Source organism: Macaca mulatta, chromosome 5 (assembly GCF_049350105.2).
Source record: "Macaca mulatta isolate MMU2019108-1 chromosome 5, T2T-MMU8v2.0, whole genome shotgun sequence".
NCBI classification, from domain to species: Eukaryota; Metazoa; Chordata; class Mammalia; order Primates; family Cercopithecidae; genus Macaca; species Macaca mulatta.
The window spans coordinates 108,686,651-108,714,489 of record NC_133410.1 but is presented as its reverse complement, the minus strand read 5'-3'; the positions used below and the strand labels follow the sequence as shown (position 1 = coordinate 108,714,489).

Here is a 27,839-nt window from a genome sequence, read left to right as displayed (position 1 = left end):
GGTTACAGAGAGGACCTTCAATTATCAATTATAGTTTTTAAATTTACCCTGGCTTTTAAAGGAATAGGGTACACTGATTTTTCTTTACTACTTCTATCTCTCTTTCTCTTTGACTTCTTCTTTATCTCTCTCTTTCTGACTCCCTTTTTGTCTGTCTCTTCCTCCCTCTCTTTGACTTTGTCTCTTTCTTTCTTTCTCTCTGACTCCCTCTTTGTCTCTCCCTTCCTCTCTCTGTCTCTCTCTTTCTCTCTTTCTGACTCCCTTTTTGTCTCTGTCTCTTTCTCTCTCTCCTTGACTTTCTGTCTATTGAGAGGTGAAGCCAGCTGGGCTTCTGGGTCAGGTGGTGACTTGGAGAACTTTTCTGTCTAGTTAAAGGATTGTAAACACACCAATCAGTGTTCTGTGTCTAGCTAAAGTTTTATAAACGCACCAATCAGCACTCTGTAAAAATGGACCAATCAGCACTCTGTAAAATGGACCAATCAGCAGGACGTGGGTGGGGCCAAATAAGGGAATAAAAGTGGGCCACCCGAGCCAGCAACAGCAACCCGCTGGCCTCCCCTTCCTTGCTGTGGAGGCTTTGTTCGTTTGTTCTTTGCAATAAATCTTGCTGCTGCTCACTCTTTGGGTCCGCACTACCTTTATGAGCTGTAACACTCACTGCAAAGGTCTGCGGCTTCACTCCTGAAGCCAGTGAGACCATGAACCCACCAGGAGGACAAACAACTCTGGATGCACCACCTTAAAGAGCTATAACACTCACTGCGAAGGTCCGTGGCTTCACTCCTGAAGTTAGCGAGACCACGAACCCACCAGAAGGAATAAACTCTGGACACATCTGAACATCTGAAGGAACAAACTCCGGACACACCATCTTTAAGAACTGTAACACTCTGGGAGGGTCTGTACCTTCCTTCTTGAAATCAGCAAGACCAAGAACCCACCAGAAGGAACCCATTCTGGACACACTACTATTCATTCTCACCTTAAAGACAAGGAAACTAAGGCAAAGAACAGTCAACTAATAAGTCCAAGTATACAGAGCTAGTAAGGAATAGTCTGCCTGATCCCAAAGGCTATGTCATAACCACTTCCCTATACTGCCTGTCAGCAGAGGTAAAAGTCGCGTCTTTTTCATCACTGCCACCCCACCAAACCCAGCTTAATGCCTGACACGGGGAGATGTTCAATCAATGCTGATTGTTATTGAGTGGAGTAGAAATGCAAGGCCCAGTGAGCCCCTTTGCTGTGACTGATGGGGTGTCTTGATTTTCTGCTGTAAAGAGAAGGAGAGTGTTGTATGAAACACACTCCTCTGGCTCCTAGCTCTCTATGTTCCCCTTCGTTTATCCTGTTTCCCTACTCCTCCTCCTTCCTAACTGCACCATGTGGATTCAAAATTGCAGCTTAGTGCAGACAAAGGGAAAACAGAACTCTGAAGGAGCCCAAAGGGAAAACAGTTCTCTGAATGACCCCTGTGAGTTTGAGAGAAGAGAAGCAGGAATTTGAGGAGGAAGAGAGTAAGGAAGAGAGAAAGTAATTAAAATTTATCATTTTAACTTAATATTTAACTGAGTGAAAGCCAAATCTTATCTGAAATTGGAAAGGTCAGGGTTTTGAGTGCTGGTTCAGTGCCCATTTCTTTATGATTTGATAGTCTGAGAAGAATATGATGGGTGTGGCTTAAAAACCTAGATCACATGTGGTGTTGGAATTGGGTGTTATACGAGCAAACAAAATAAATACTTGCGCAATATACCTGCTTTGTGCACTCAAGCAGAGAAGAGATCCACAATACTCACCAGTCTCCTGTTCTGCAAAGAAGACAGAATCAACATGAGCACTGCAGGAAAAGTAAGCAAAAAATATATTACTGTTGGTAATATATTCTCTTTAATATAACAAATAAAGGAATACAGTATCTGATGAATAATTTAAAATTCATATCTAAATTAGAAATGATACACTGAAATATATGCAATATATGCTATAATATATAATGTATACTGAACTACAGTGGAAATAAGCTATTCCTAAACACCTTCAAAAAGAATATATAGAATCTGTATCTATTAAGTCTTTATTTCCTACATTAAATAAATTTGCAGTAAAGTGATAGTTTATTCCAAGCTAACCATGACTGATTTGTAAATCTAAAGTTAGAAAAGTCTTTAATCAGAAGTTATCTTTATATTAAGAAACCATAATTTAAATGTGTTATTATTTGTATTCATATTTTTTGTGAACACAAGAAAGTTAAGTCTGACATAACTTTTATGAGAGGAATTTGATTCAGAAAATTTTGAAATATCCTTTTAACCTTACTATAAAATATCTTACAAAATGCTCATTGATCTCACAGCATTAGAATCATCAAGGTTAAGCAAGACATCACATGCAAATTCCATTTAAAGGGGGCCCATTATGACACAATTCAGGCAATTTCCACAGAAATCTTATAGAACAGTGTCTCCCCTATATAAAAGTCAATATGATCTTACAGAAAAATAATAATACAATTTGAATCACTTATTAGCACTCAGAACACAAATATTTGGTTTTTTCTTCTATAAATTTATATTTATTTTTTCAATGTGTTTACAGGTGCACAGAAATGCATGTCATCATTCAATATAATCAACTGGTATTTTTAATTGCCTAATAAAAAAAAAACCTGTGTAACTATTTTCAGCCGTTTGTTGTGTTAGGAGTGCATCACACAGTAAAATATCTCACTATGATAATTCAGTTTAAAGGTTCTGAGGCTTATCTCTATGCTGTGCGACAAAACAGGCTCATATCAATAAGACTGGTTGGAAATCACATGAGTGGCCCATTGGTGCTGTTCTTACACCACTTCACTTTGCTTTATTTTCATTCATTATTGATTAATATTTACATTCCTCATAGAAAATAATTAGAGAAAAGAAAATTTAAATTTACCATTTACCAAACTCGACTTAAAAGAAATAATGAGTTCATAGAGCAAAAGTATAAACCAATCATATTAATGAAAATTATAACTGATGAAATAGATAATCCTCCCCTCTTGAGTGCAACATCAATAACTTAGCTTTTTGACAGCATTGCATTTATGTTTATGTGTTCCGCATTTTATTTTCTTCAGATCCTAAATTGTGACAGTACTAATGTCTATTTCATAAGGTACTTCTGAGAATTCAATAAATTAATAGTGAAAAACACTTAGAATAGTACCTGGTAAATAAAAATAAGTCAATAAATATTAGCCACTATTATTATTGTTGCTATTTAACTTTTTGATATTTACTATCACGGAGTACTGAAAATGTGAGGCTAGATTAATTTGTTTGTTTGTTTGTTTGGAGACGGAGTATCTTTCTATTGCCCAGGCTGGAGTGCAGTGGGGTGATCTCAGCTCATTGCAACCTCTGCCTCCCGGGTTCAAGTGATTTCTCCTGCCTCAGCCTCCCAAGTAGCTGGGACTACAGGCGCACGCCACCATGCTTGGCTAATTTTAGCATTTTTAGTAGAGACGGGGTTTCACCATGTTGGTCAGTCTGGTCTCCAACTCCTGACTTCAGGTGATCCACCCACCTCGGCCTGCCAAAGTGCTGGGATTAAAGGCGTGAGCAACCGCGCCCAGCCTGATCTTTATTCTCTGGACAACCAGCTTTGAGACTTTAGGAAAATTATTCAATCATTGAGTCAGTTGATCCTCAATTATTTCAGATGTAGTAAGACCAATAATTCAATAGTACTGTCCTGGTAGCATCCTTTTTAGGTTTAAAAGTAATACACGTTGTTTATAACAGCACAATTTGCAATTGCAAAAATATAGAACCATCCTAAATGCCCATCAACTAACGAGTGTATAAAGAGAATGTGATATGTGTACACCAGGAGATACTACTCAGCCATAAAATGGAAAAAAATAATGGCCTTTGCAGCCACTTGGATGAAGCTGGAGACCATTATTTTAAGTGAAGTAACTCAGGAATGGAAAACCAAGTACCATATGGTCTCACTTATAAGTGGGAGCTAAGCTATGAGGAAGCAAAGGCATAAGAATGATATAGTGGGCTTTGGTTAGGGATAAAAGACTACACATTGGGTACAGTGTACACTGCTTGGGTGACAGGTGCAGCAAATCTCAGAAATCACCACTAAAGAACTTATCCATGTAATCAAAAACCACCTGCACACCAAAAACTATTGAAATTAAAAATAAATAAATTTTAAAAATAAAAATAATGCATGTAACTCACGCAGCACAAGCCACAATGCACCTGTCACATCACAGGCACCTGACAATCAGGAACTCCTACTATTAGAACTTTATTTCCAAGTATTCTGATATTTATTTTCGCATGTACCACATTGAAAATCCTGCAAAGTTGAAGGATTTGACAAATGAATAACAAAAATGAATTGGCAGAAGATGAAATTTCAATTTTTATTATATTTGCAATTATGTTGATTCTATATAGAAAGAGATTTGTGAATAGTACATGCTTTACCGCAACAAAGATGGGTTTTACAGTACACTGCTAAGCACTGGAAATATGTGATCAGCTTTTATTTTTAAGGACATCTGTGGATAAGCTTGCTAGCTAGAAACTCAAATACACAAGTTTCTCCAGTTTTTAAATATATATGTGTGGTCTGAATGCACACACACACACACACACACACACACCACCAACTCTAACCTCTGTAATTTTGGGCTCAAATCTAAGCTGGAAGGAGTCTCTGCACATAAATTAGATGACAAAACAGGCTGCTAAAGCTAAGTTTCAAATGGGTGTTTGAGACAAGTTACATACAGAAGTGGAGAGAGAAAATTAAAAGAGGGCAATAGGCAAATAGAAAGAGAAAGACACATCATCCTAAGCAGGAAGGTAAATGTATAACTGTTCTTATGGAGTCAGATCCTTTTGGCCTAAGCAGAAAATTGAGGAAGAAAGCAGTGTATTTTAGACAGACACTGACTCTGTCAGCAAAGTAAAGGTGACTTAGAACATGTACCAGCCAATAGTTGTGGGTAAACAGGTGTTTTCAGGACAGTATTAGAAAATAATCAGGATTAAACATCTCTGGAGAAAAAAAAAAAAGAATAGCCTAAATGAAGATATTCCATTTTAGCTAAGTGCCTTATTGTACTTAACTGTTTTTCTTTCCTTATGTTATTGCTTTTTAAAAAGATACTCTTACTCTCTTTATAAACCAGAGTACTTCATTTCTATGCAACACTTATTAGATGCCAGACATGGGACTCAATGTTGCATGTACAAAGATGAAAAGACACAATTTCTGACTTCAAGAGTGGGAAAACACTGGTACCATCTCTCTGTTTGATTTTCTAGGTAATCAAATGCAAAGCAGCTGTGCTATGGGAGGTAAAGAAACCCTTTTCCATTGAGGAGGTGGAGGTTGCACCTCCTAAGGCTCATGAAGTTCGCATTAAGGTGAAATATTTTTTCCATTTGTATTTAATTTTAAGTTTAAAAAATTCAGAAAATATTAAAAATAGAAACATCCAAAATCCACTAAGAGATTTTTTTTTATAATTATCCAGAAAATAAAATTACATTTGTTGTCAAGGAAAGTAGAAATATAAATTGTTAAATTTTTTTAAAGTGAGCAAACAGTATATGAAGTATAATTCCAGTAAAATACAAAAAAATTTATAGGTTTGTAAAGAAAAAAATGCAAAGGGATATATATCAAGACTTCACAATCAATTTGTGTTAGATATTTTCTTGGTGTTAATTTGCAATTTCTACTTCTTTTTCTTTTAACTATGCATTCTTCTATATTATACAAGACAAATATTTTAGGATCAATTATTTCACAGATTATTCTAAATTGTTAAATTCAAGGGAGAAAGATAGAGGAAGGTTTTAGGCTGGATAACCTTGGAGATAAACTGAATCTTTCATATTTGGGAATAGTAGGGATTATCAGTAAAACCCTTGAAAATATTTTAGAATAATAATTTTAGAAAATTGGGTTTGTTAAGTCCATCTGACAGTCATAATCTTTTCCGAATCTAAACATCTTCTCTTTATTCTGTAGATGGTGGCCGTAGGAATCTGTCGTTCAGATGACCATGTGGTTAGTGGTACCCTAGTGACCCCTCTTCCTGCGATTTTAGGCCACGAGGCAGCTGGCATCGTGGAGAGTGTTGGAGAAGGGGTGACTACAGTCAAACCAGGTACAGGATTCACACTCAGGGAACATGCCTTGGTTCACCATCACAAGATTAGTCAGCCTGGATGAGGAAACCGAGGCAATGAAAGACAAAAGGGCTTGCACAAGGTCACAGGGCAGCCGGGACTTCAGGAGTTTCCTCCTTCCCTCTCTGCTTGCCTGACTCAAGCAGGTATGACTTCAGGCATGCATGTATTCTAACCTTCAACGATTGTTTACTGACTATCTACTAGATGCCAGTCACTAGGTTAGAGCCTGGAGATATATGAGGATCAAAAGAGACAGTGCCTACCAATGTGGAATTCATAATCTAGTAACTTTTGTGTTAGTGTTGCTGAACACTGTCTTCTGTAAGGGCCCAAAAAACTAGAAATGGGAGGAGGGAAAAAAACATAAGTATGGACATTGCTCTGTGCTGAGTTCACCAAATGTAGGCTACATGGCTGCGGCTGAATAAATATGACCTTTTCTTAGGTGACCTATGTAGCCCCTTCACCAATTTCCTCTTCCAACGTGGTCTCTCTTCCTGAGCATGGAATCAATGAAACTGACTAGCTGAAAGGAAATCAAAGAAACATAGCAGGAGCCATCCATCATCAACAATGTCTGCCTTATTACCTTCAGCCATGCTTAAATGTGACAGGTTATAGATTACTAATTATTTTATCTTCAATACTTATTTTACAGTAATCTTATGTATTAATATAAATATTTCAGAGGTAAAGGATGAATAAGTAGGACATTTCCATACCATCATTTTCATATAAACTTTACCCATAAAATATTATGCACGAATCATTTTTCTTGGTCTTGTGAAATAGATAGCATAGGTGATTAAAAATAAAAATTATCTTTAAAGAATCACTTTAGCCAGTAGATGAGACCTGTCCCCTTACCAAATACTAATATAGACTGTGAACAGAAAATAATAAAATAAACTGTCCAATTTGAGTTTTAGCTCTTACTATTTCCTTTACTCAGGAATAGATTAATAACAAAATGACTCCTATTTCTTACCCCTCCTCCCCACACCATAACAGTAAAAAAGGATAATTCACAAATTATCAGCTAAAAACATTTGGAAGTCAATTCTTATCCTAAAAGAAAGTGCCTAACTTATTGTGGAGGGTTGAAATTTTCAGACGAATTTCTGTAATTCTTCTTTGTCCTATTTTTGTTTGTTTTCTTCCAAAAAAAAAACTAAGATATTTTTAAAAACATTCATTTTATAAGAAACATAAACCTAGTCACTTTGAAAAGCCAAGACCTACTTTAAAAATCTCATTTTTGTTTTAAATCAAACTCTTACAAAATACCAGATCTTCCCAACATGTACTGGGACTAAAATATGACTTTCAATTAAAATTTATATACATAATTATAATAAGAATATTTAATAAAGATTTAATTAGACAAGGATTACATAAATTATATTTGCAAAGCCTCCAGGAGAAATTAGTGCACTGCATAAAAGTTTATTAATACGTTGGATGGAATTTTGTTAATCCATCTTGTTTCCGACACTTGCATTTTCTCTTTAGGATTCTTCAGGCACTTATAAACCCAACTAAAAAACAAGGCCTTGGCAGGCAATGACAAATGACATAGTTGTGGGAATGAGACCCTATTTCTTAGAAACTATTCAGACATATGATTCTAATCTATACATGTGAGCTTTAAGGTTTTGCTGTATTATTTCCTCTATAGAAATTTAAGAAGAATTTGTTTTATTCCACTCCAGGTGATAAAGTCATCCCACTCTTTACTCCTCAGTGTGGAAAATGCAGAGTTTGTAAAAACCCAGAAAGCAACTACTGCTTCAAAAATGAGTGAGTTTCTGATGCTTTCTTTGCACAGACTTTGAGTTTGCAAATTAGTTATGCTCCTGTCTCATGCCTTTGTGTGTCTGTGTATTGCACTACCCAGTCTGAGCAATCCTCGGGGGACCATGCAGGATGGCACCAGGAGGTTCACCTGCAGGGGGAAGCCCATCCACCACTTCCTCGGCATCAGCACCTTCTCCCAGTACACGGTGGTGGATGAGAATGCAGTGGCCAAAATTGATGCATCTTCACCCCTGGAGAAAGTCTGCCTCATTGGCTGTGGATTTTCGACTGGCTATGGGTCTGCAGTCAAAGTTGCCAAGGTAGGAATGACAATGGATGAGAAAACCGATTACACAAAGACTGTCAGGAACCAAAAGGGAAGCAATTTCTTGCAAGAATCAGAAATTAGTTTTATAGATTTGAAGTGTCGATGAAGAGTAGAAAAACAACCCAGAAAGAATTGAGAGCACAGTCTAGAAATTTCACCAATTTATTGCAGATAAAAAGTTGTTGAGTTAAGAAAATGTAAATATGTCATTTTCAATAATTTTTCTTCTGAATTTGCTATTTATGGGATCACAAAATTTTAGGTCTGAGAACTAACTCATGTAGTAATGCATTCAACAATTAGAGAGAACCTATACATGCCTCAGGCACCATAGGTTCTGCTAGGCTCTGACAGCAAAAGTAAATGAAATGAAGCGTTTGTCCTTGAGGAACATCTAAGAATTAGGAGCAACAGTAGAGTCCAAAACCTCACCTGATGCACTTCCACACCAAGGCTCACCCACTCTGTGGATTCTTAGAAGGAAAGTAATGAAGCTTCAGTGATGGGTAATTCACTCATTATGACATTTATCTTCCCTGACATGAACATACACATATATTTTAGAAGTGGTAAATTTCAAGCAGAAGTTCTTTAAAGTCTCCTCCTCTGAGTAGTATGAAAATCTAATAGCATACTTTATTTTATGAAACCTAAATCGAGAGATAAAAAGATATTTGCCCAAAAATTCACTTCTGCTTAATATGAGAGCTAATACTAAAATATCATTCTCAAATCTCCTGCTGAATCTTAAATCACAATCCATAATTATTTATTTATTTATTTATTTATTTATTTATATTATTATTATACTTTAAGTTCTAGGGTACATGTGCATAATGTGCAGGTTTGTTACATATGTATACTTGTGCCATGTTGGTGTGCTGCACCCATCAACTCGTCAGCACCCATCAACTTGTCATTTACATCAGGTATAACTCCCAATGCAATCCCTCCCCTCTCCTCTCTCCCCATGATAGGCCCCAGTGTGTGATGTTCCCCTTCCCGAGTCCAGGTGATCTCATTGTTCAGTTCCCACCTATGACTGAGAACATGCGGTGTTTGGTTTTCTCTTCTTGCAATAGTTTGCTGAGAAAGACGGTTCTCAGCTGCATCCATGTCCCTACAAAGGACACAAACTCATCCTTTTTTATGGCTGCATACTATTCCATGGTGTATATGTGCCACATTTTCTTAATCCAGTCTGTCACTGATGGACATTTGGGTTGATTCCCAGTCTTTGCTATTGTGAATAGTGCCGCAATAAACATACGTGTGCATGTGTCTTTATAGCAGCATGATTTATAATCCTTTGGGTATATCCCCAGTAATGGGATGGCTGGGTCATATGGTACTTCTAGTTCTAGATCCTTGAGGAATCGCCACTCTGTCTTCCACAATGGTTGAACTAGTTTACAATCCCACCAACAGTGTAAAAGTGTTCCTATTTCTCCACATCCTCTCCAGCACCTATTGTTTCCTGACTGTTTAATGATCGCCATTCTAACTGGTGTGAGATGGTATCACATTGTGGTTTTGATTTCCATTTCTCTGATGGCCAGTGATGATGAGCATTTTTTCATGTGTCTGTTGGCTATATGCATGTCTTCTTTTGAGAAATGTCTGTTCATATCCTTTGCCCACTTTTTGATGGGGTTGTTTGTTTTTTTCTTATAAATTTGTTTGAGTTCTTTGTAGGTTCCAGATATTAGCCCTTTGTCTGATGAGTAGATTGCAAAACTTTTCTCCCATTCTGTAGGTTGCCTGTTCACTCTGATGGTAGTTTCTTTTGCTGTGCAGAAGCTTTTTAGTTTACTTAGATCCGATTTGTCAATTTTGGCTTTTGTTGCCATTGCTTTTGGTATTTTAGACATGAAGTCCTTGCCCATGCCTATGTCCTGGATGGTATTACCTAGGTTTTCTTCTAGGATTTTTATGGTATTAGGTCTAACATTTAAGTCTCTAATCCATCTTGAATTAATTTTCGTATAAGGAGTAAGGAAAGGATCCAGTTTCAGCCTTCTACTTATGGCTAGCCAATTTTCCCAGCACCATTTATTAAATAGGGAATCCTTTCCCCATTTCTTGTTTCTCTCAGGTTTGTCAAAGATCAGATGGCTGTAGATGTGTGGTATTACTTCTGAGGACTCTGTTCTCTTCCATTGGTCTATGTCTCTGTTTTGGTACCAGTATCATGCTGTTTTGGTTACTCTAGCCTTGTAGTATAGTTTGAAATCAGGTAGCGTGATGCCTCCAGCCTTGTTCTTTTGACTTAGGATGGTCTTGGCAATGCAGGATCTTTTTTGGTTCCATATGAACTTTAAAGCAGTTTTTTCCAATCCTGTGAAGAAAGCCATTGGTAGCTTGATGGGAATCACATTGAATCTACAAATTTCACGATATTGATTCTTCCTATCCATGAATATGGTATGTTCTTCCATTTGTTTGTGTCCTCTTTTATTTCACTGAGCAGTGGTTTGTAGTTCTCCTTGAAGAGGTCCTTCACATCCCATGTAAGTTAGATTCCTAGGTATTTTATTCTCTTTGAAGCAATTGTGAATGGAAGTTCATTCATGATTTGGCTCTCTGTTTGTCTGTTACTGGTGTGTAAGAATGCTTGTGATTTTTGTACATTAATTTGTATCCTGAGACTTTGCTGAAGTTTCTTATCAGCTTAAGGAGATTTTGGGCTGAGACAATAGGGTTTTCTAAATATACAATCATGTCATCTGCAAACAGGGACAATTTGACTTCTTCTTTTCCTCACTGACTACCCTTGATTTCTTTCTCTTGCCTGATTGCCCTAGCCAGAACTTCCAACACTATGTTGAATAGGAGTGGTGAGAGAGGGCATCCCTGTCTTGTGCCAGTTTTCAAAGGGAATTTTTCCAGTTTTTGCCCATTCAGTATGATATTGGCTGTGGTTTGTCATAAGGAGCTCTTATTATTTTGAGATACGTTCCATCAATACTGAATTTATTGAGCATTTTTAGCATGAAGGGCTGTTGAATTTTGTCAAAAGCCTTTTCTGCATCTATTGAGATAATCATGTGGTTTTTGTCTTTGGTTCTGTTTATATGCTGGATTACATTTATTGATTTGGGTATATTTAACCAGTCTTGCATCCCAGGGATGAAGTCCACTTGATCATGGTGGAAAAGCTTTTTGATGTGTTGCTGGATCTGGTTTGCCACTATTTTATTGAGGATTTTTGCATTGATGTTCATCATGGATATTGGTCTAAAATTCTCTTTTTTGTTGTGTCTCTGCCAGGCTTTGGTATCAGGATGATGTTGGCCTCATAAAATGAGTTAGGGAGGATTCCCTCTTTTCCTATTGATTAGAATAGTTTCAGAAGGAATGGTACCAACTCCTCCTTGTACCTCTGGTAGAATTCAGCTGTGAATCCATCTGGTCCTGGACTTTTTTTGGTTGGTAGGCTATTAATTATTACCTCAATTTCAGAGCCTGCTATTGGTCTATTCAGGGATTCAGCTTCTTATTGGTTTAGTCTTGGGAGAGTGTAAGTGTCCAGGAAATTATCCATTTCTTCTAGATTTTCTAGTTTATTTGTGTAGAGGTGTTTATAGTATTCTCTGATGGTAGTTTATATTTCTGTGGGGTTGGTGGCGATATCCCCTTTATCATTTTTTATTGCATCCTTTTGATTCTTCTCTATTTTCTTCTTTATTAGCCTTGCTAGCGGTCTATCAATTTTGTTGATCTTTTCAAAAAACAAACTCCTGGATTCATTGATATTTTGGAGAGTTTTTTGTGTCTCTATCTCCTTCAGTTCTGCTCTGATCTTAGTTATTTCTTGCCTTCTGATAGCTTTTGAATGTGTTTGCTCTTGCTTCTCTAGTTCTTTTAATTGTGATGTTAGAGTGTCAATTTTAGATCTTTCCAGCTTTCTCTTCTGGGCATTTAGTGCTATAAATTTCCCTCTACACACTGCTTTAAATGTGTCCCAGAGATTCTGGTATGTTGTATCTTTGTTCTCATTGGTTTCAAAGAACATCTTTATTTCTGCCTTTATTTCGTTATGTACCCAGTAGTCATTCAGGAGCAGGTTGTTCAGCTTCCATGTAGTAGAGCAGTTTTGATTGAGTTTCTTAGTCCTGAGTTCTAGTTTGATTGCACTGTGGTCTGAGAGACATTTTGTTGTGATTTCTGTTCTTGTTCATTTGCTGAGGAGTGCTTTACTTCCAATTATGTGGTCAGTTTTGGAATAAGTGTGATGTGGTGCTGAGAAGAATGTATATTCTGTTGATTTGGGGTGGAGAGTTCTGCAGATGTCTATTAGGTCTGCTTGCTGCAGAGATCAGTTCAATTCCTGGATATCCTTGTTAACTTTCTGTCTCGTTGATCTGTCTAATGTTGACAGTGGGGTGTTGAAGTCTCCCATTATTATTGTATGAGAGTCTGAGTCTCTTTGTAAGTCTCTAAGGACTTGCTTTATGAATCTGGGTGCTCCTGTATTGAGTGCATATATATTTAAGATAGTTAGCTCTTCCTGATGAATTGATCCCTTTACCATTATGTAATGGCCTTTTTTGTCTCTTTTGATCTTTGATGGTTTAAAGTCTGTTTTATCAGAGACTAGTATTGCAACCCCTGCTTTTTTTTGTTCTCCATGTGCTTGGTAAATCTTCCTCCATCCCTTTATTTTGAGCCTATGTATGTCTCTGCGTGTGAGATGGGTCTCCTGAATACAGCAGACTGATGGGTCTTGACTCTTTATCCAGTTTGCCAGTCTGTGTCTTTTAATGGGAATATTTAGTCCATTTACACTTAAGGTTAATATTGTTATGTGTGTACTTGTTCTTGCCATTATGATATTAACTGGTTATTTTGCTCATTAGTTGATGCAGTTTCTTCGTAGCATCGATGGTCTTTACATTTTGGCATGTTTTTGCAATGACTGGTACCTGTTGTTCCTTTCCATGTTTAGTGCTTCCTTCAGGGTCTCTTGTAAGGCAGGCCTGGTGGTGACAAAATCTCTAAGCATTTGCTTATCTGTAAAGGATTTTGTTTCTCCTTCACTGATGAAACTTAGTTTGGCTGGATATGAAATTCTGGGTTGAAAATTCTTTTCTTTAAGAATGTCGAATATTGGCCCCCACTCTCTTCTGGCTGGTAGAGTTTCTGCCGAGAGATCTGCTGTTAGTCTGATGGGCTTCCCTTTGTGGGTAACCCGACCTTTCTCTCTTGCTACCCTTAAGATTTTTTCCTTCATTTCAACTTTGGTGAATCTGGCAATTATGTGTCTTGGAGTTGCTCTTCTCGAGGAGTATCTTTGTGGCGTTCTCTGTATTTCCTGAATTTGAAATTTGGCCTGCCCTACTAGGTTGGGGAAGTTCTCCTGGATGATATCCTGAAGAGTGTTTTCCAACTTGGTTCCATTTTCCCCCTCACTTTCAGGCACCCCAATCAGACGTAGATTTGGTCTTTTTACATAATCCCATACTTCTTGCAGGCTTTGTTCATTTCTTTTTACTCTTTTTTCTTTAGATTTCTCTTCTCACTTCATTTCATTCATTTGATCCTCAATCGCTGATACTCTTTCTTCCAGTTGATGGAGTCAGTTACTGAAGCTTGTGCATTTGTCACGTATTTCTCGTGTCATGGTTTTCATCTCTGTCAGTTCGTTTATGGCCTTCTCTGCATTAATTATTCTAGTTATCTATTCTTCCACTCTTTTTTCAAGATTTTTAGTTTCTTTGCGCTGGGCATGTAATTCCTCCTTTAGCTCTGAGAAGTTTGATGGACTGGAGCCTTCTTCTCTCATCTCGTCAAAGTCATTCTCTGTCCAGCTTTGATCCGTTGCTGGTGATGAGCTGCGTTCCTCAGTTGAAAATGCAGAAATCACCTGTCTTCTGTGTTGCTCGCACTGGGAGCTGGAGACTGGAGCTCTTCCTATTCAGTCATCTTGCTCCATCTGAATCCTCACAATCCATAATTGTTAGCACTTTTAAACCACAGTCACAATAAGCCTTGTATTTTTCTAAGTAAGGTAGAAAGTGGTGTTGTCCCTCATAGTATTGCATAACACCTGGTGAATGAATGAGTGAAATAGCCTTAAGGGAATATAAGAATGAGATTATTTGGAAAAGGAATAGCATGTTACCAAAACAAAGGCTGACTATGGGAGACTAGGTTTAATAAATAACTGCTAGCCAATTTAAACAATTTAGAGGACATCTTTTCCAAATTTCAGTGACTTTAGCACTTACTCCCTTGTTCAATTACCTCATCTATTTTAATGGGTAGTGCAAGTGAGCCTACCCAAGAAAAGAAACTGAGGATACTCATAACAATAGATTTTATTTGGGGGGGCATGCCCAAGATGGCCAAATAGGAACAGCTCCAGCCTCCAGCTCCCAGCGTGAGTGACACAGAAGACAGGTGATTTCTGAATTTTCAACTGAGGTACTAGGTTCATCTCACTGGTGAGTGCTGGACAATCGATGCTGGTCAGCTGGTGCAGCCCGACCAGTGAGAGCTGAAGCAGGGCGAGGCATTGCCTCACCTGGGAAGCACAAGGGGGAAGGGAATCCCTTTTCCTAGCCAAGGGAAACTGAGACACACAACACCTGGAAAATTGGTTAACTCCCACCCTAATACTGCGCTTTACCAAGGGTCTTAGCAAATGGCACACCAGGAGATTATATCCCACACCTGGCCCAGAGGGTCCCATGCCCACAGAGCCTCCCTTATTGCTAGCACAGCAGTCTGAGATCTAACTGCAAGGCAGCAGCATGGCTGGGGGAGGGGCACCCGCCATTGCTGAGGCTTTAGTGGGTAAACAAAGCTGCCAGCAAGCTCGAATTGGGTGGAGCCCACTGCAGTTCAAGGAGGCCTGCCTGTCTCTGTAGACTCCTCCTCTGGGGACAGGGCATAGCTAAACAAAAAGCATAAGAAACCTTGACAGAGGTAAATGCCCCTGTCTGACAGCTTTGAAGAGAGCAGTGGATCTCCCAACACGGAGGTTGAGATCTGAGAATGGATAGACTGCCTGCTCAAGTGGGTCCCTGACCCCTGAGTAGCCTAACTGGGAGACATCCCCCACTAGGTGCAGACTGGCACCTCACACCTCACACAGTGGGGTACACCCCTGAGACGAAGCTTCCAGAGCAAAAATCAGACAGCAGCACTCGCTGTTCAGCAATATTCTATCTTCTGCAGCCTCTGCTGCTGATACCCAGGCAAACAGCGTCTGGAGTGGACCTCAAGCAAACTCCAGCAGACCTACAGCTGAGGGTCCTGACTGTTAGAAGGAAAACTAACAAACAGAAAGGACACCCACACCAAAACCCCATCAGTATGTCACCATCATCAAAGACCAAAGGCAGATAAAACCACAAAGATGGGGAAAAAGCAGGGCAGAAAAGCTGGAAATTCAAAAAATCAGAGTGCATCTCCCCCTCCAAAGGAACGCAGCTCATCACCAGCAACGGAACAAAGCTGGACGGAGAATGACTTTGACAAGCTGAGAGAAGAAGGCTTCAGTCCATCAAACTTCTCAGAGCTAAAGGAGGAACTATGTAACCAGTGCAAAGAAACTAAAAACCTTGAAAAAAGAATGGATGAATGGATAACTAGAATAATCAATGCAGAGAAGACCTTAAAAGAACTGATAGAGATGAAAACTATAAGACAGAAATACATGACAAATGCACAAGCTTCAGTAACTGACTCCATCAACTGGAAGAAAGGGTATCAGTGATTGAAGATCAAGTGAATGAAATGAAGTGAGAAGAGAAGTGTGGAGAAAAAAGAGTAAAAAGAAATGAACAAAGCCTCCTAGAAGTACGGGATTATGTGAAAAGACCAAAACTAAGTCTGATTGGTGTGTCTGAAAGTGACAGGGAAAATGGAGCCAAGGAGGATATCATCCAGGAGAACTTCCCCAACCTAGTAAGGCAGGCCAACATCCAAATTCAAGAAATACAGAGAACTCCACAAAGATACTCCTCAAGAAAAGCAACTCCAAGACACATAATTGTCAGATTCCCCAAAGCTGAAATGAAGGAAAAAATATTAAGGGCAGCAGAGAGAAAGGTTGGGTTATACACAAAGGGAAGTCCATTAGACTAACAGCAGATCTCTCAGCAGAAACTCTACAAGCCAGAAGAGAGTGGGGGCCAATATTCAACATTCTTAAAGAAAAGAATTTTCAACCCAGAATTTCATATCCAGCCAAACTTAGTTTCATAAGTGAAGGAGAAATAAAATCCTTTGCAGATAAGCAAATGCTTAGAGATTTTGTCACCACCAGGCCTGACCTACAAGAGATCCTGAAGGAAGCACTAAACATGGAAAGAAACAACAGGTACCAGTCATTGCAAAAACATGTCAAAATGTAAAGTCCATCAATGCTAGGAAGAAACTGCATCAACTAATGAGCAAAATAACCAGCTAACATCTTAATGACAGGATCAAGTTCACACATAACAATATTAACCTTAAATGTAAATGGACTAAATGTTCCAATTAAAAGACATAGACTGGCAAATTGAATAAAGAGTCAAGACCCATCAGTTTGCTGTATTCAGGAGACCCATCTCACATGCAGAGACATACATAGGTTCAAAATAAAGGGATGGAGGAAGATCTACCAAGCAAATGGAAAACAAAAAAAAGCAGGAGTTGCTATCCTAGTCTCTGATAAAACAAACTTTAAACCATCAAAGGTCAAAAGAGACAAAAAAGGCCATTACATAATGGTAAAGGGATCAATTCATCAGGAAGAGCTAACTATCCTAATTATACATGCACCCAATACAGAAGCACCCAGATTCATAAAGCAAGTCCTTAGAGACTTACAAAGAGACTCAGACTCCCATACAATAATAACGGGAGACTTTAACACCCCACTATCAGCATTAGACAGATCAAAGAGACAGAAAGTTAACAAGGATATCTAGGAATTGAACTCATCTCTGCACCAAGCAGACCTAATAGACATCTACAGAACTCTCTACTCAAAATCAACAGAATATACATTCCTCTCAGCACCACATCACAATTATTCCAAAATTGACCACATAGTTGGAAGTAAAGCACTCCTCCGCAAATGTGCAAGAACAGAAATTACAACAATCTGTCTCTCAGACCACAGTGTAATTAAACTAGAATTCACGACTAAGAAACTCAATCAAAACCACACAACTACATGTAATCTGAACAACCTGCTCCTGAATGACTACTGGGTACATAACAAAATGAAGGCAGAAATAAAGATGTTCTTTGACACCAATGAGAACAAAGATACAACATACCAGAATCTCTGGGACACATTTAAAGCAGTGTGTAGAGGGAAATTTACAGCACTAAATGCCCACAAGAGGAAAGATCTAAAATTGACACTCTAACATCACAATTAAAAGAACTAGAGAAACAAGAGCAAACACATTCAAAAGCTATCAGAAGGCAAGAAATAACTAAGATCAGAGCAGAACTGAAGGAGATAGAGACACAAAAAACCCTCCAAAAAATCAATGAATCCAGGAGTTGGTTTTTTGAAAAGATTAACAAAATTGATAGGCCACTAGCAAGACTAATAAAGAAGAAAAGGGAGAAGAATCAAATAGATGCAATAAAAAATGATAAAGGGGATATCGACACCGACCCCACAGAAATATAAGCTACTATCAGAGAATACTATCAACACCTCTACGCAAATAAACTAGAAAATCTAGAAGAAATGGGTAATTTCCTAGACACTCACACTCTCCCAAGACTAAACCAGGAAGAAGTTGAATCCCTGAATAGACCAATAGCAGGCTCTGAAATTGAGGTAATAATTAATAGCCTACCAACCAAAAAAGTCCAGGACCAGATGGATTCACGCCGAATTCTACCAGAGGTACAAGGAGGAGTTGGTACCATTCCTTCTGAAACTATTTCAATCAATAGAAAAAGAGGGAATCTTCCCTAACTCATTTTATGAGGCCAACATCATCCTGATACCAAAGCCTGGCAGAGACACAACAAAAAAGGAGAATTTTAGACCAATATCCATGATGAACATCAATGCAAAAATCCTCAATAAAATACTGGCAAACCAGATCCAGCAGCACATCAAAAAGCTTATCCACCATGATCAAGTGGGCTTCATCCCTGGGATGCAAGGCTGGTTCAACATACCAAAATCAATAAACGTAATCCAGCATATAAACAGAACCAAAGACAAAAACCACATGATTATCTCAATTGATGCAGAAAAGACCTTTGACAAAATTCAACAGCCCTTCATGCTAAAAACTCTCAATAAATTCGGTATTGATGGAACGTACCTCAAAATAGTAAGAGCTCTTTATGACAAACCCACAGCCAATATCATACTGAATGGGCAAAAACTGGAAAAATTCCTTTTGAAAACTGGCACAAGACAGGGATGCCCTCTCTCACCACTCCTATTCAACATAGTGTTGGAAGTTCTGGCTAGGGCAATCAGGCAAGAGAAAGAAATCAATGGTAGTCAGTGAGGAAAAGAAGAAGTCAAATTGTCCCTGTTTGCAGATGACATGATTGTATATTTAGAAAACCCTATTGTCTCAGCCCAAAATCTCCTTAAGCTGGTAAGAAACTTCAGCAAAGTCTCAGGATACAAAATTAATGTACAAAAATCACAAGCATTCTTACACACCAGTAACAGACAAACAGAGAGCCAAATCATCAATTAACTCCCATTCACAATAACTTCAAAGAGAATAAAATACCTAGGAATCTAACTTACAAGGGATGTAAAGGACCTCTTCAAGGAGAACTACAAACCACTGCTCAGTGAAATAAAAGAGGACACAAACAAATGGAAGAACATACCATGTTCATGGATAGGAAGAATCAATATTGTGAAAATGGCCATACTGCCCAAGGTAATTTGTAGATTCAATCCCAACCCATTAAGCTACCAATGACTTTCATCACAGAATGGAAAAAACTGCTTTAAAGTTCATATGGAACCAAAAAAGACCCCACATTACCAAGACCATCCTAAATCAAAAGAACAAAGCTGGAGGCATCATGCTACCTGATTTCAAACTATACTACAAGGCTACAGTAACCAAAGCAGCATGGTACTGGTATGAAAACCGAGATATAGACCACTGGAACAGAACAGAGCTCTCAGAAATAATACACATCTACAGCCATCTGATCTTTGACAAATCTGACAAAAACAAGAAATGGGGAAAGGATTCCCTATTTAATAAATGGTGCTGGGAAAATTGGCTAGCCATAAGTAGAAAGCTGAAACTGGATCCTTTCCTCACTCCTTATACAAAAATTAATTCAAGATGGATTAGAGACTTAAATGAGAGGCTTAAAACCATAAAACTCCTAGAAGAAAACCTAGGTAATACCATCCAGGACATAGGCATGGGCAAGGACTTCATGTCTAAAATACCAAAAGCAACAGAAACAAAAGCCAAAATTGAGAAATGGGATCTAATTAAACTAAAGAGCTTCTGCACAGCAGAAGAAACTACCATAAGAGTGAACAGGCAATCTACAGAATGGGAGAAAAGTTTTGCAATCTACTCATCTGACAAAGGGCTAATATCCAAAACCTATAAAGAACTCAATCAAATTTATAAGAAAAATCAAACAACCCCATCAAAAAGGGGGCAAAGGATATGAACAGACACTTCACAAAAGAAGACATTCATACAGCCAACAGACACATGAAAAAATGCTCATCATCACTGGCCATCAGAGAAATGCAAATCAAAACCACAATGTGATACCATCTCACACCAGTTAGAATGGCAATCATTAAAAAATCAGGAAACAGCAGGTGCTGGAGAGGATGTGGAGAAATACGAACACTTCTACACTGTTGGTTGGACTGTAAACTAGTTCAACCATTGTGGAAAACAGTATGGTGATTCCTCAAGGATCTAGAACTAGAAGTACCATATGACCCAGCCATCCCATTACTGGGGATATACCCAAAGGATTATAAATCATGCTGCTATAAAGACACATGCACACGTATGTTTATTGCACCACTATTTACAATAACAAAGACTTGGAATCAACCCAAATGTCCATCAGTGACAGACTGGATTAAGAAAATGTGGCACATATACACCATGGGATACTATGCAGCCATAAAAAAGGATGAGTTTGTGTCCTTTGTAGGGACATGGATGCAGCTGGAAACCATCATTCTCAGCAAACCATCGCAAGAACAGAAAACCAAGTACCGCATGTTCTCACTCATAGGTGAGAATTGAACAATGAGATCACTTGGACACAGGAAGGGGAGCATCACACACCGGGTCCTATTGTGGGGAGGGGGTAGGGAGGAGGTATAGCATTAGGAGATATACCTAATGTAAATGACGAGTTAATGGGTGCAGCATACCAACATGGCACATGTATACATATGTAACAAACCTGCACGTTGTGCACATGTACCCTAGAACTTAATGTAAAATTAAAAAATAGATTTTATTTATTATTAAATATAGACTAATGTTTCATTGCTGTGTTGTTCACAAGTATATTTTTTAAAGCAGGGATATACTGGTCACGACTACTGAACAATAATGTACAAAAGAGTTAACTATTGAGAGTTTAAGTGGAATATTTTTCGGTCTCCTGGTGTAGCCTTTTCCACTTATTTTATTTTCCAAATATTGCCTTGGTGTATGTATGAGATACTGAAGCTGATTATTAAGGGATTTCAGCAATCGACAGTCCCTACAAGATTGTAATCACTGCCATCTGGATCTCAAAGATCATCCAGTCCTCCTGTTCCCAGCCTGACCCATTGGAGTCCCCTGGGGACTGAGTTCCACCTGCAGAGATTCTCATTTAATTGGCATGGTCTATGATCTGGACTGCGGGATATTTTTAAAGCTCCCCAGATGAATTTAATACGCAGCAGTTTCAGAAGCACTCAACTAGTTCATCCCCTTGAATTTAAACATGAAGCATCTCAAGCCAAAACAGATTTCGATAACATATTGGACAGAAGAGTCTGAGTAGCTCTTGTTAACACACAAGACATGGCACTTTATAAAGCTTAAGCAATTTCTAACAAACATAATTCATTTTTGCATTTTCTGAAAACATAGGTCACCCCAGGCTCTACCTGTGCTGTGTTTGGCCTAGGAGGGGTCGGCCTATCTGCTGTTATGGGCTGTAAAGCAGCTGGAGCAGCCAGAATAATTGCGGTGGATATCAACAAGGACAAATTTGCAAAGGCCAAAGAGTTGGGTGCCACTGAATGCATCAACCCTCAAGACTACAAGAAACCCATTCAGGAGGTGCTAAAGGAAATGACTGATGGAGGTGTGGATTTTTCATTTGAAGTCATCGGTCGGCTTGACACCATGGTATGTACCATGACATGCCCTGAGATTTCTGCCTCTGCAACCTGGAGGATGCATTTAGGCAGTAGAATATACGTATTATGTATAAAGGATATTGTTAATTATGAATGGAAATTTCCCATCATCTTTTTGTTACCCGGCTTATTTAATTTATTGTTACGAGAAATCTTCCATTCGATCAGCTAAGCAAACTTGTCTCAAGTCATATTTCATCTTGAGAAAAGATAAAGGGCTTTTCTTAACATAGTCACTACAGATATACTTTATTAATTTTTAGTTTAAAATGCAAACTTATATATAAATAGTACAAATCCTCTTCTCAAATTAAAAGTTAAAAAGTTTTTTTTAATACTCTTAACAAAAATATTTTAACAATTTTGTATATGCTCTTAATGAATTATAAACTTTTTTACATAGTATTCTTCGGTCAAAAGAAATGAGCAATTTTAGACCAACTTTATCTTATTAACAGAAAATATGCCCTAAGGAAAGTCAATGCTTTAATGCATTGCTATATTTTATCACAGAAACTGGACAGTGCCTGGCACAAAACTAGTACCCAATACTACTTGGACTGAATACTTTAAAAAGTCAACAGATTTTACCACCTGCAAAAGTTGAGTGCTACGTATCTCATGGCATCTTTTATGAAACACATGAGACAATGCATGTAAAATACTTTGCACAGTACAACCCATCATGTGGTAAGCTCCCAATAAGTGTCAGCTGCCCCCCAACCCCCGCTTTTTTTTTTTTTTTTTTTTTTTTTTTTTTTTTTTTGAGGCAGGGTGTCACTCTGTCACCCAGGCTGGAGTGCAGTGATATTTTCATAGCTCGCTGCAGCCCTAACCTCCTGGGCTTAAGCGAGTCACCTACCTCAGCCTCCAAAAATGCTGAGTATAGACATGAGCAACCATGCTGAGCCTCAGTTGGCATTATTGATATGAAATACTATTTCCAATCTTGCAGTGCTTACATCATCTTTGAATTATTATATTACTTTCAAACAGTTACAAATACCAACGGCAATGGGAAACACATTTCTAGCTATATTTTACCTACCCAGAATTATCTAGAATCCTACTGAAAAAGTCTCCAGAAACCAACAAGTTTCCATTGCTGAGGTTTTCTAGAAGGTTCAGCAGTGTGGGTAACAGGGAGCAGCACCCTGAGATCAAAGTTCCCACCAGCCTTGACCTGGAACAAATGCCACAGAGGAATAAAGTGTCAAGAGAATCCAGTGTTTTCCAGGTCTATAGCTTTTCTCCTTGTGCTCTTTTTCTATATCTCTCTCCATTTTCTCATGTGGAACTGGAGTGTACCTTATCTCAGGACACCAAATGTCTGACAGCCACATGTTCTGAGGATGTGTGGTCTCCCAAAGGTCAGAATCCAAAATCAAAGAACTAATCATTATATACCTAGAGGGATCCTAAACCATTTTCTAACTACAGAACATGTTCCAAAAGCTGACTGGAAAAGATATTCTGAACTGTCTTTTGAGGTTCCCAAATAATCAATGTAATTTAATGTAAAACCAATATACATTTGGGGAGGTAAAAACATTGTTTAAAACATGTCCACTTGAGAAATGGACAGTAAAATAGGAATCTGTTAAAAAGGAAGTCTATCAAGTGGACAAGAGACTAATTTTGGTGATATACTCATTTATCTTGTTCGCCACCAAAATATCTGATTGAAAGTATTGGGTTCAAAATACCTATGAAATAAATCAATGAAAAATGAACCAACTCACAGATTGCCTAAGAATGATGTACACTTGTACAAGGAACAGGACTTAAAATGTTTGTAATGATGTTTACCTCTTTATTCTTTTATTAGGAATAACTAAGTGCACACCAGTTTATTCATCCATGCTTTCATTCAAAAACCATTTTCTGGGTATTTCCTACATCCACAGCACTATCCTATACAAAGAAAGGGGGAATGAAGGAGCAAAGACATGATCTCTTCCCTCTACACAGTCACAATCCAGCTAAGCCTATTACATGATATTGTGCATTATGAGTAGGAACTATGTGACTCCACATTAAGGATGCTAAATATTCACTTTATTCCAGATGGCTTCCCTGTTATGTTGTCATGAGGCATGTGGCACAAGTGTCATCGTAGGGGTACCTCCTGATTCCCAGAACCTCTCAATAAACCCTGTGCTGCTACTGACCGGACGCACCTGGAAAGGAGCTATTTTTGGTGGTACGTAGTTAGGCTTCAGAGCCAAATTCTCATTAACCTAAGAATTTCTCTCCTTTTATGAGTGACAAGGCAAGGTTTTGAAAAGCAATGAAATTAAAAATAAATTAAAGTTTATTTTCTATCTATAGTCTCCAATAATGCAGAACTTTTCTTTTCTTTTCTTTTTTTTTTTTTTTTTGAAGAGATGAGGTTTTACTATGCTGGCCACGTTGGTCTCGAACTCTTGACCTCAAATGAGTTGCCCACCTTGGCCTCCAAATGTGCTCGTGCTGGGATTACAGGCATGAGCCACCATGCCCAGCCCCAAGATAGACTTTTCTGATGTCACTATCAACTAGGACTTTCATCTCCCCGCTTTTTGTACTTGTGACTGCATAAGGCAAGGACATTTCTAGTAGGCGGTGGAAATCTATAACGATAAATCATCTCTACACAGAAATGTAGACAACTAATAAATTTGCTCCTTAACCTTGGGCATAACATCTGTCCTATAATTTCTCTGTGAGAGAGAGAATAACTAAGGATCCTTGTTTATCTGTAATTTTTTTTTAAGTCAAAGCACTGTAAAAGCATATTGAAGTACTCTATCTCTTATTAACCTCAGTTATAGCAGTACCTTTTCTAAACTTGTATTTATTTGGAAAATCTTCTCTTCAGTTCTCCTACTTACCTTGGTTGACTCTAACAATGATATTTTCTTCTTTTCAGGCTTTAAGAGTAAAGAATCTGTCCCCAAGCTTGTGTCTGACTTTATGGCTAAGAAGTTTTCACTGGATGCATTAATAACAAATGTCTTACCTTTTGAAAAAATAAATGAAGGATTTGACTTGCTTCGCTCTGGAAAGAGGTAGATTTTAAGTTGTTTTTTGTTGCTGTTTTGCTTTGTATTCTACAGTAGTGGGGTGTCTAGCAGAGAATGTAAACGTGGAAGGATGAGAAAAAATTAGTGCCTTGGTTTTCCATTGCCAGTTCAATCATTGCATGGAGCACATGTAAGGTAATATGGTGAGAAGCTAAAAACAGTTACTTTACATTTCCTATTCTGCTGAAGTGAAATTATGTTGATTACCCCATATCTGAATGATCAGAGTCACTCAGCCTTCTTTAAAAAATAACACTCACCTTGGCCCCCACCCCCCCAAAAAATAAGTTTTAACAACCATAATTATAACATGGATTCACTGACACCTCTGCCTGTCATCTAAATAAGTGTGACATCTAATGGTTGTATATTAAAATTATTTTCAGGACATCCTCAGGATATTCATTATGGGAGTAGGTGGAACTACATTAGGATTGATTTCTAAGTAGATATTACCATATTTTCCTTTTTCTTTTCTTTTTCTTTTTTTTTTTTTTTTTGCAGTTTAGAAACAAAATTTTACAAAGAAAAGTTGTTGTAAAAGGTACTAAACCCTATTTTAAATGTTTGTCTTACATTTTCTCTGAGTCTTAGAAAAATAAGCCAATTCTATTTCCTATCTCTAACATTTACACTTACAATCACCTAATATAATGAACTTTGTCACATGCATTTATATGAAGCATAACTGGAAACAGGCAGTTATATCTAACCTCTGTCTTCTAGCTCCAGAGTCTGAGATTTTTCTGCTATCCAACATTTATTTTCATGAGGTTTTCAACTTTAAATAGTGTTTCTTTGGCACTCACAAAACTATCATACTAGATACTTTATCCGACAAATATTCTTGAGTAAGGAAGGAAACTAGCACCCACAGAGCACCAGCTGTTCTACTAAGTGTCTTACCTGCATTTTGTCATGTGATTCGCAAACAATGCTCAGTGTCAGTCTCAATCTCACTATCTTAGAGAAGAGAAAACTAAGAAGCAGAGAAGGCATGACTTGGTCAAAATCATCAGGTGGTAAGAAGAGGAGCCAGAATTCGAAGGAAGAGCTTGTTAGCAAATCTATTCACTTTCTATTTAACCACACTGCCCCTCAAGAGTGCATATATATATATATGGAAAACAGTATTCATCAAAGGTTAATTATCACTGTCATCATTATTATCATTGACATCACCATCGTCATCATAGAATTGATAAGATGATGGCAAATATAGATGACCAAAACCAGAGGACAGTGGTGAGCAACAAAAGAAGTCATGAAGCATGCCTAAATTCACTTTACAAGAATGTCATATAGTAATATGCATATGTAAATAAAATAAATCTTATCACTTAGCAAAGATTGAAAATTGTGATAATCAATATTGGTAAGAGTAAGGTGACTTGGGCACTTTCATATACTTTCAATAGTAATTGATACATCCTTTTGGGAAAGCAATTTGGTAATTTGTATCAGAAACCTCCAAAAAAACCTAGATCCTTTGTCCCAGCAATACCATTTCTAGAGATCTATTCTATAGAAATAATCAACTCAAACATACATATATGTTTAAGCATGTTTACTTGTTAGCTGTAATATCAATATTTAGAAACATTCAAAAAGTACAACATTAAGAATATGATTTAATAAATTCCAACCAACTGTTAGACATGAATAAAAGACTTCATTGGAAAATTCTCATAATGTAATTTTAAACTCATAAAGTAAATCATATAAATTGTATTTATAAGATGATCCTGAATTTTCAAAAAAGACAGTAAAAAATGTATCTGTGTCTAGAAAATGTTGATAGAATTCCAGAAAACATTGACCATGATTACTCTGAGGTTGTAAGATTACAGATATTTTTACCAGCTTCTTCTGTCCTGTATTCTCTAAATTATGTGTATATATTTTTCTTATTATGTGTATATACGTACACACACCACATACACACACACACTATATATATATATATATAAATTCTCAGTCTCAAAGATCATCTTTTCTTAAATGTATTCAACAAAAGTTGGTTTATAGAAAGGGCATTAATTCTAATGTAAAGTGTACATTTCTAATATTCACAAGAATGAAGCATCTTAGAATTAATACAAATCAACTTTATTCTCTACTTGTAAGAATCCTTAAACATCTCTGATTCAAAGATCTATTAAACCTCCAACATAGTCCTAACTTTATTAAATTATCAGTTCTTTCAGGCAAGATATCTATCATCTTATAATTTGTGCAAATTTGTATTTGGGTTTGAATCCCAACACCCTATACTAGATGTGTGACCAGAGCAAGTGACAAATCTTTCTAAGTCTCAGTTTTTATAATCTCTAAGTGGAAATAATATGGAAACCAACTTCCTAGTGTCATTGTTTAGGTTGAGATTTAAGTGAAAAAAATGCATGAAGCATGTGACAAATAGCAAAAACTTATTGCATGTTATTATCTATTATTGCTTTATATTCCTTATTTTACCAGGAATGTAGGCAAGCAAAAATGATTTTTTGAAGATGCTAATGTAGAACTCAAATATAAATGACAGGCATATTCAGGAGGTTGTGAGTGAGCTTAAGATTGAGGAAAACACAAGAGAAAACCAAAAAACATGAACTTCCCTTTACTTGACTTGACCCAGATGCATAGGGATGGGAGTGGAGTGGCTGAGAACACAGAGAGATTTTCACTAAGACACCTCAAATGCTCCTTGGACTCTCACATGGAAGCATGTGGGTTGTCTAAATGTTAACACAATGTCTCTTCTTTCCTATTGCAGTATCCGTACCATCCTGATGTTTTGAAACAATACAGATGCCTTTCCTTGTAGCAGTTTTCAACCTCCTCTACCCTACATGATCTGGAGCAACAGCTGGGAAATCATTAATTCCTAGCAGAAATCATTAATTCTGCTCTTCAGAGATGTTAAAAATAAATTACACGTGGGAGCTTTCCAAAGAAATGGAAATTGATGTAAAATTATTTGTCAAGCAAATGTTTAAAATCCAAATGAGAACTAAATAAAGTGTTGAACATCAGCTGGGGAATTGAAGCCAATAAACCATCCTTCTTAACCA

General features: G+C 37.6%; 1 protein-coding gene across 1 annotated transcript; it reads left to right on the top strand.

Moving 5' to 3' along the window:
- Positions 1 to 536: 536 nt before the first annotated feature.
- LOC711061 (alcohol dehydrogenase 1C) lies at positions 537 to 27,839 on the top strand. The gene is made up of 9 exons (XM_001099784.5): positions 537 to 1,854; positions 5,346 to 5,447; positions 6,058 to 6,196; positions 7,934 to 8,021; positions 8,119 to 8,338; positions 21,432 to 21,692; positions 23,771 to 23,906; positions 24,615 to 24,753; positions 27,542 to 27,839. Exons 1-9 carry the CDS (start codon positions 1,837 to 1,839, stop codon positions 27,564 to 27,566), a joined length of 1,128 nt encoding a protein of 375 aa, XP_001099784.1. The 5' UTR covers positions 537 to 1,836; the 3' UTR covers positions 27,567 to 27,839.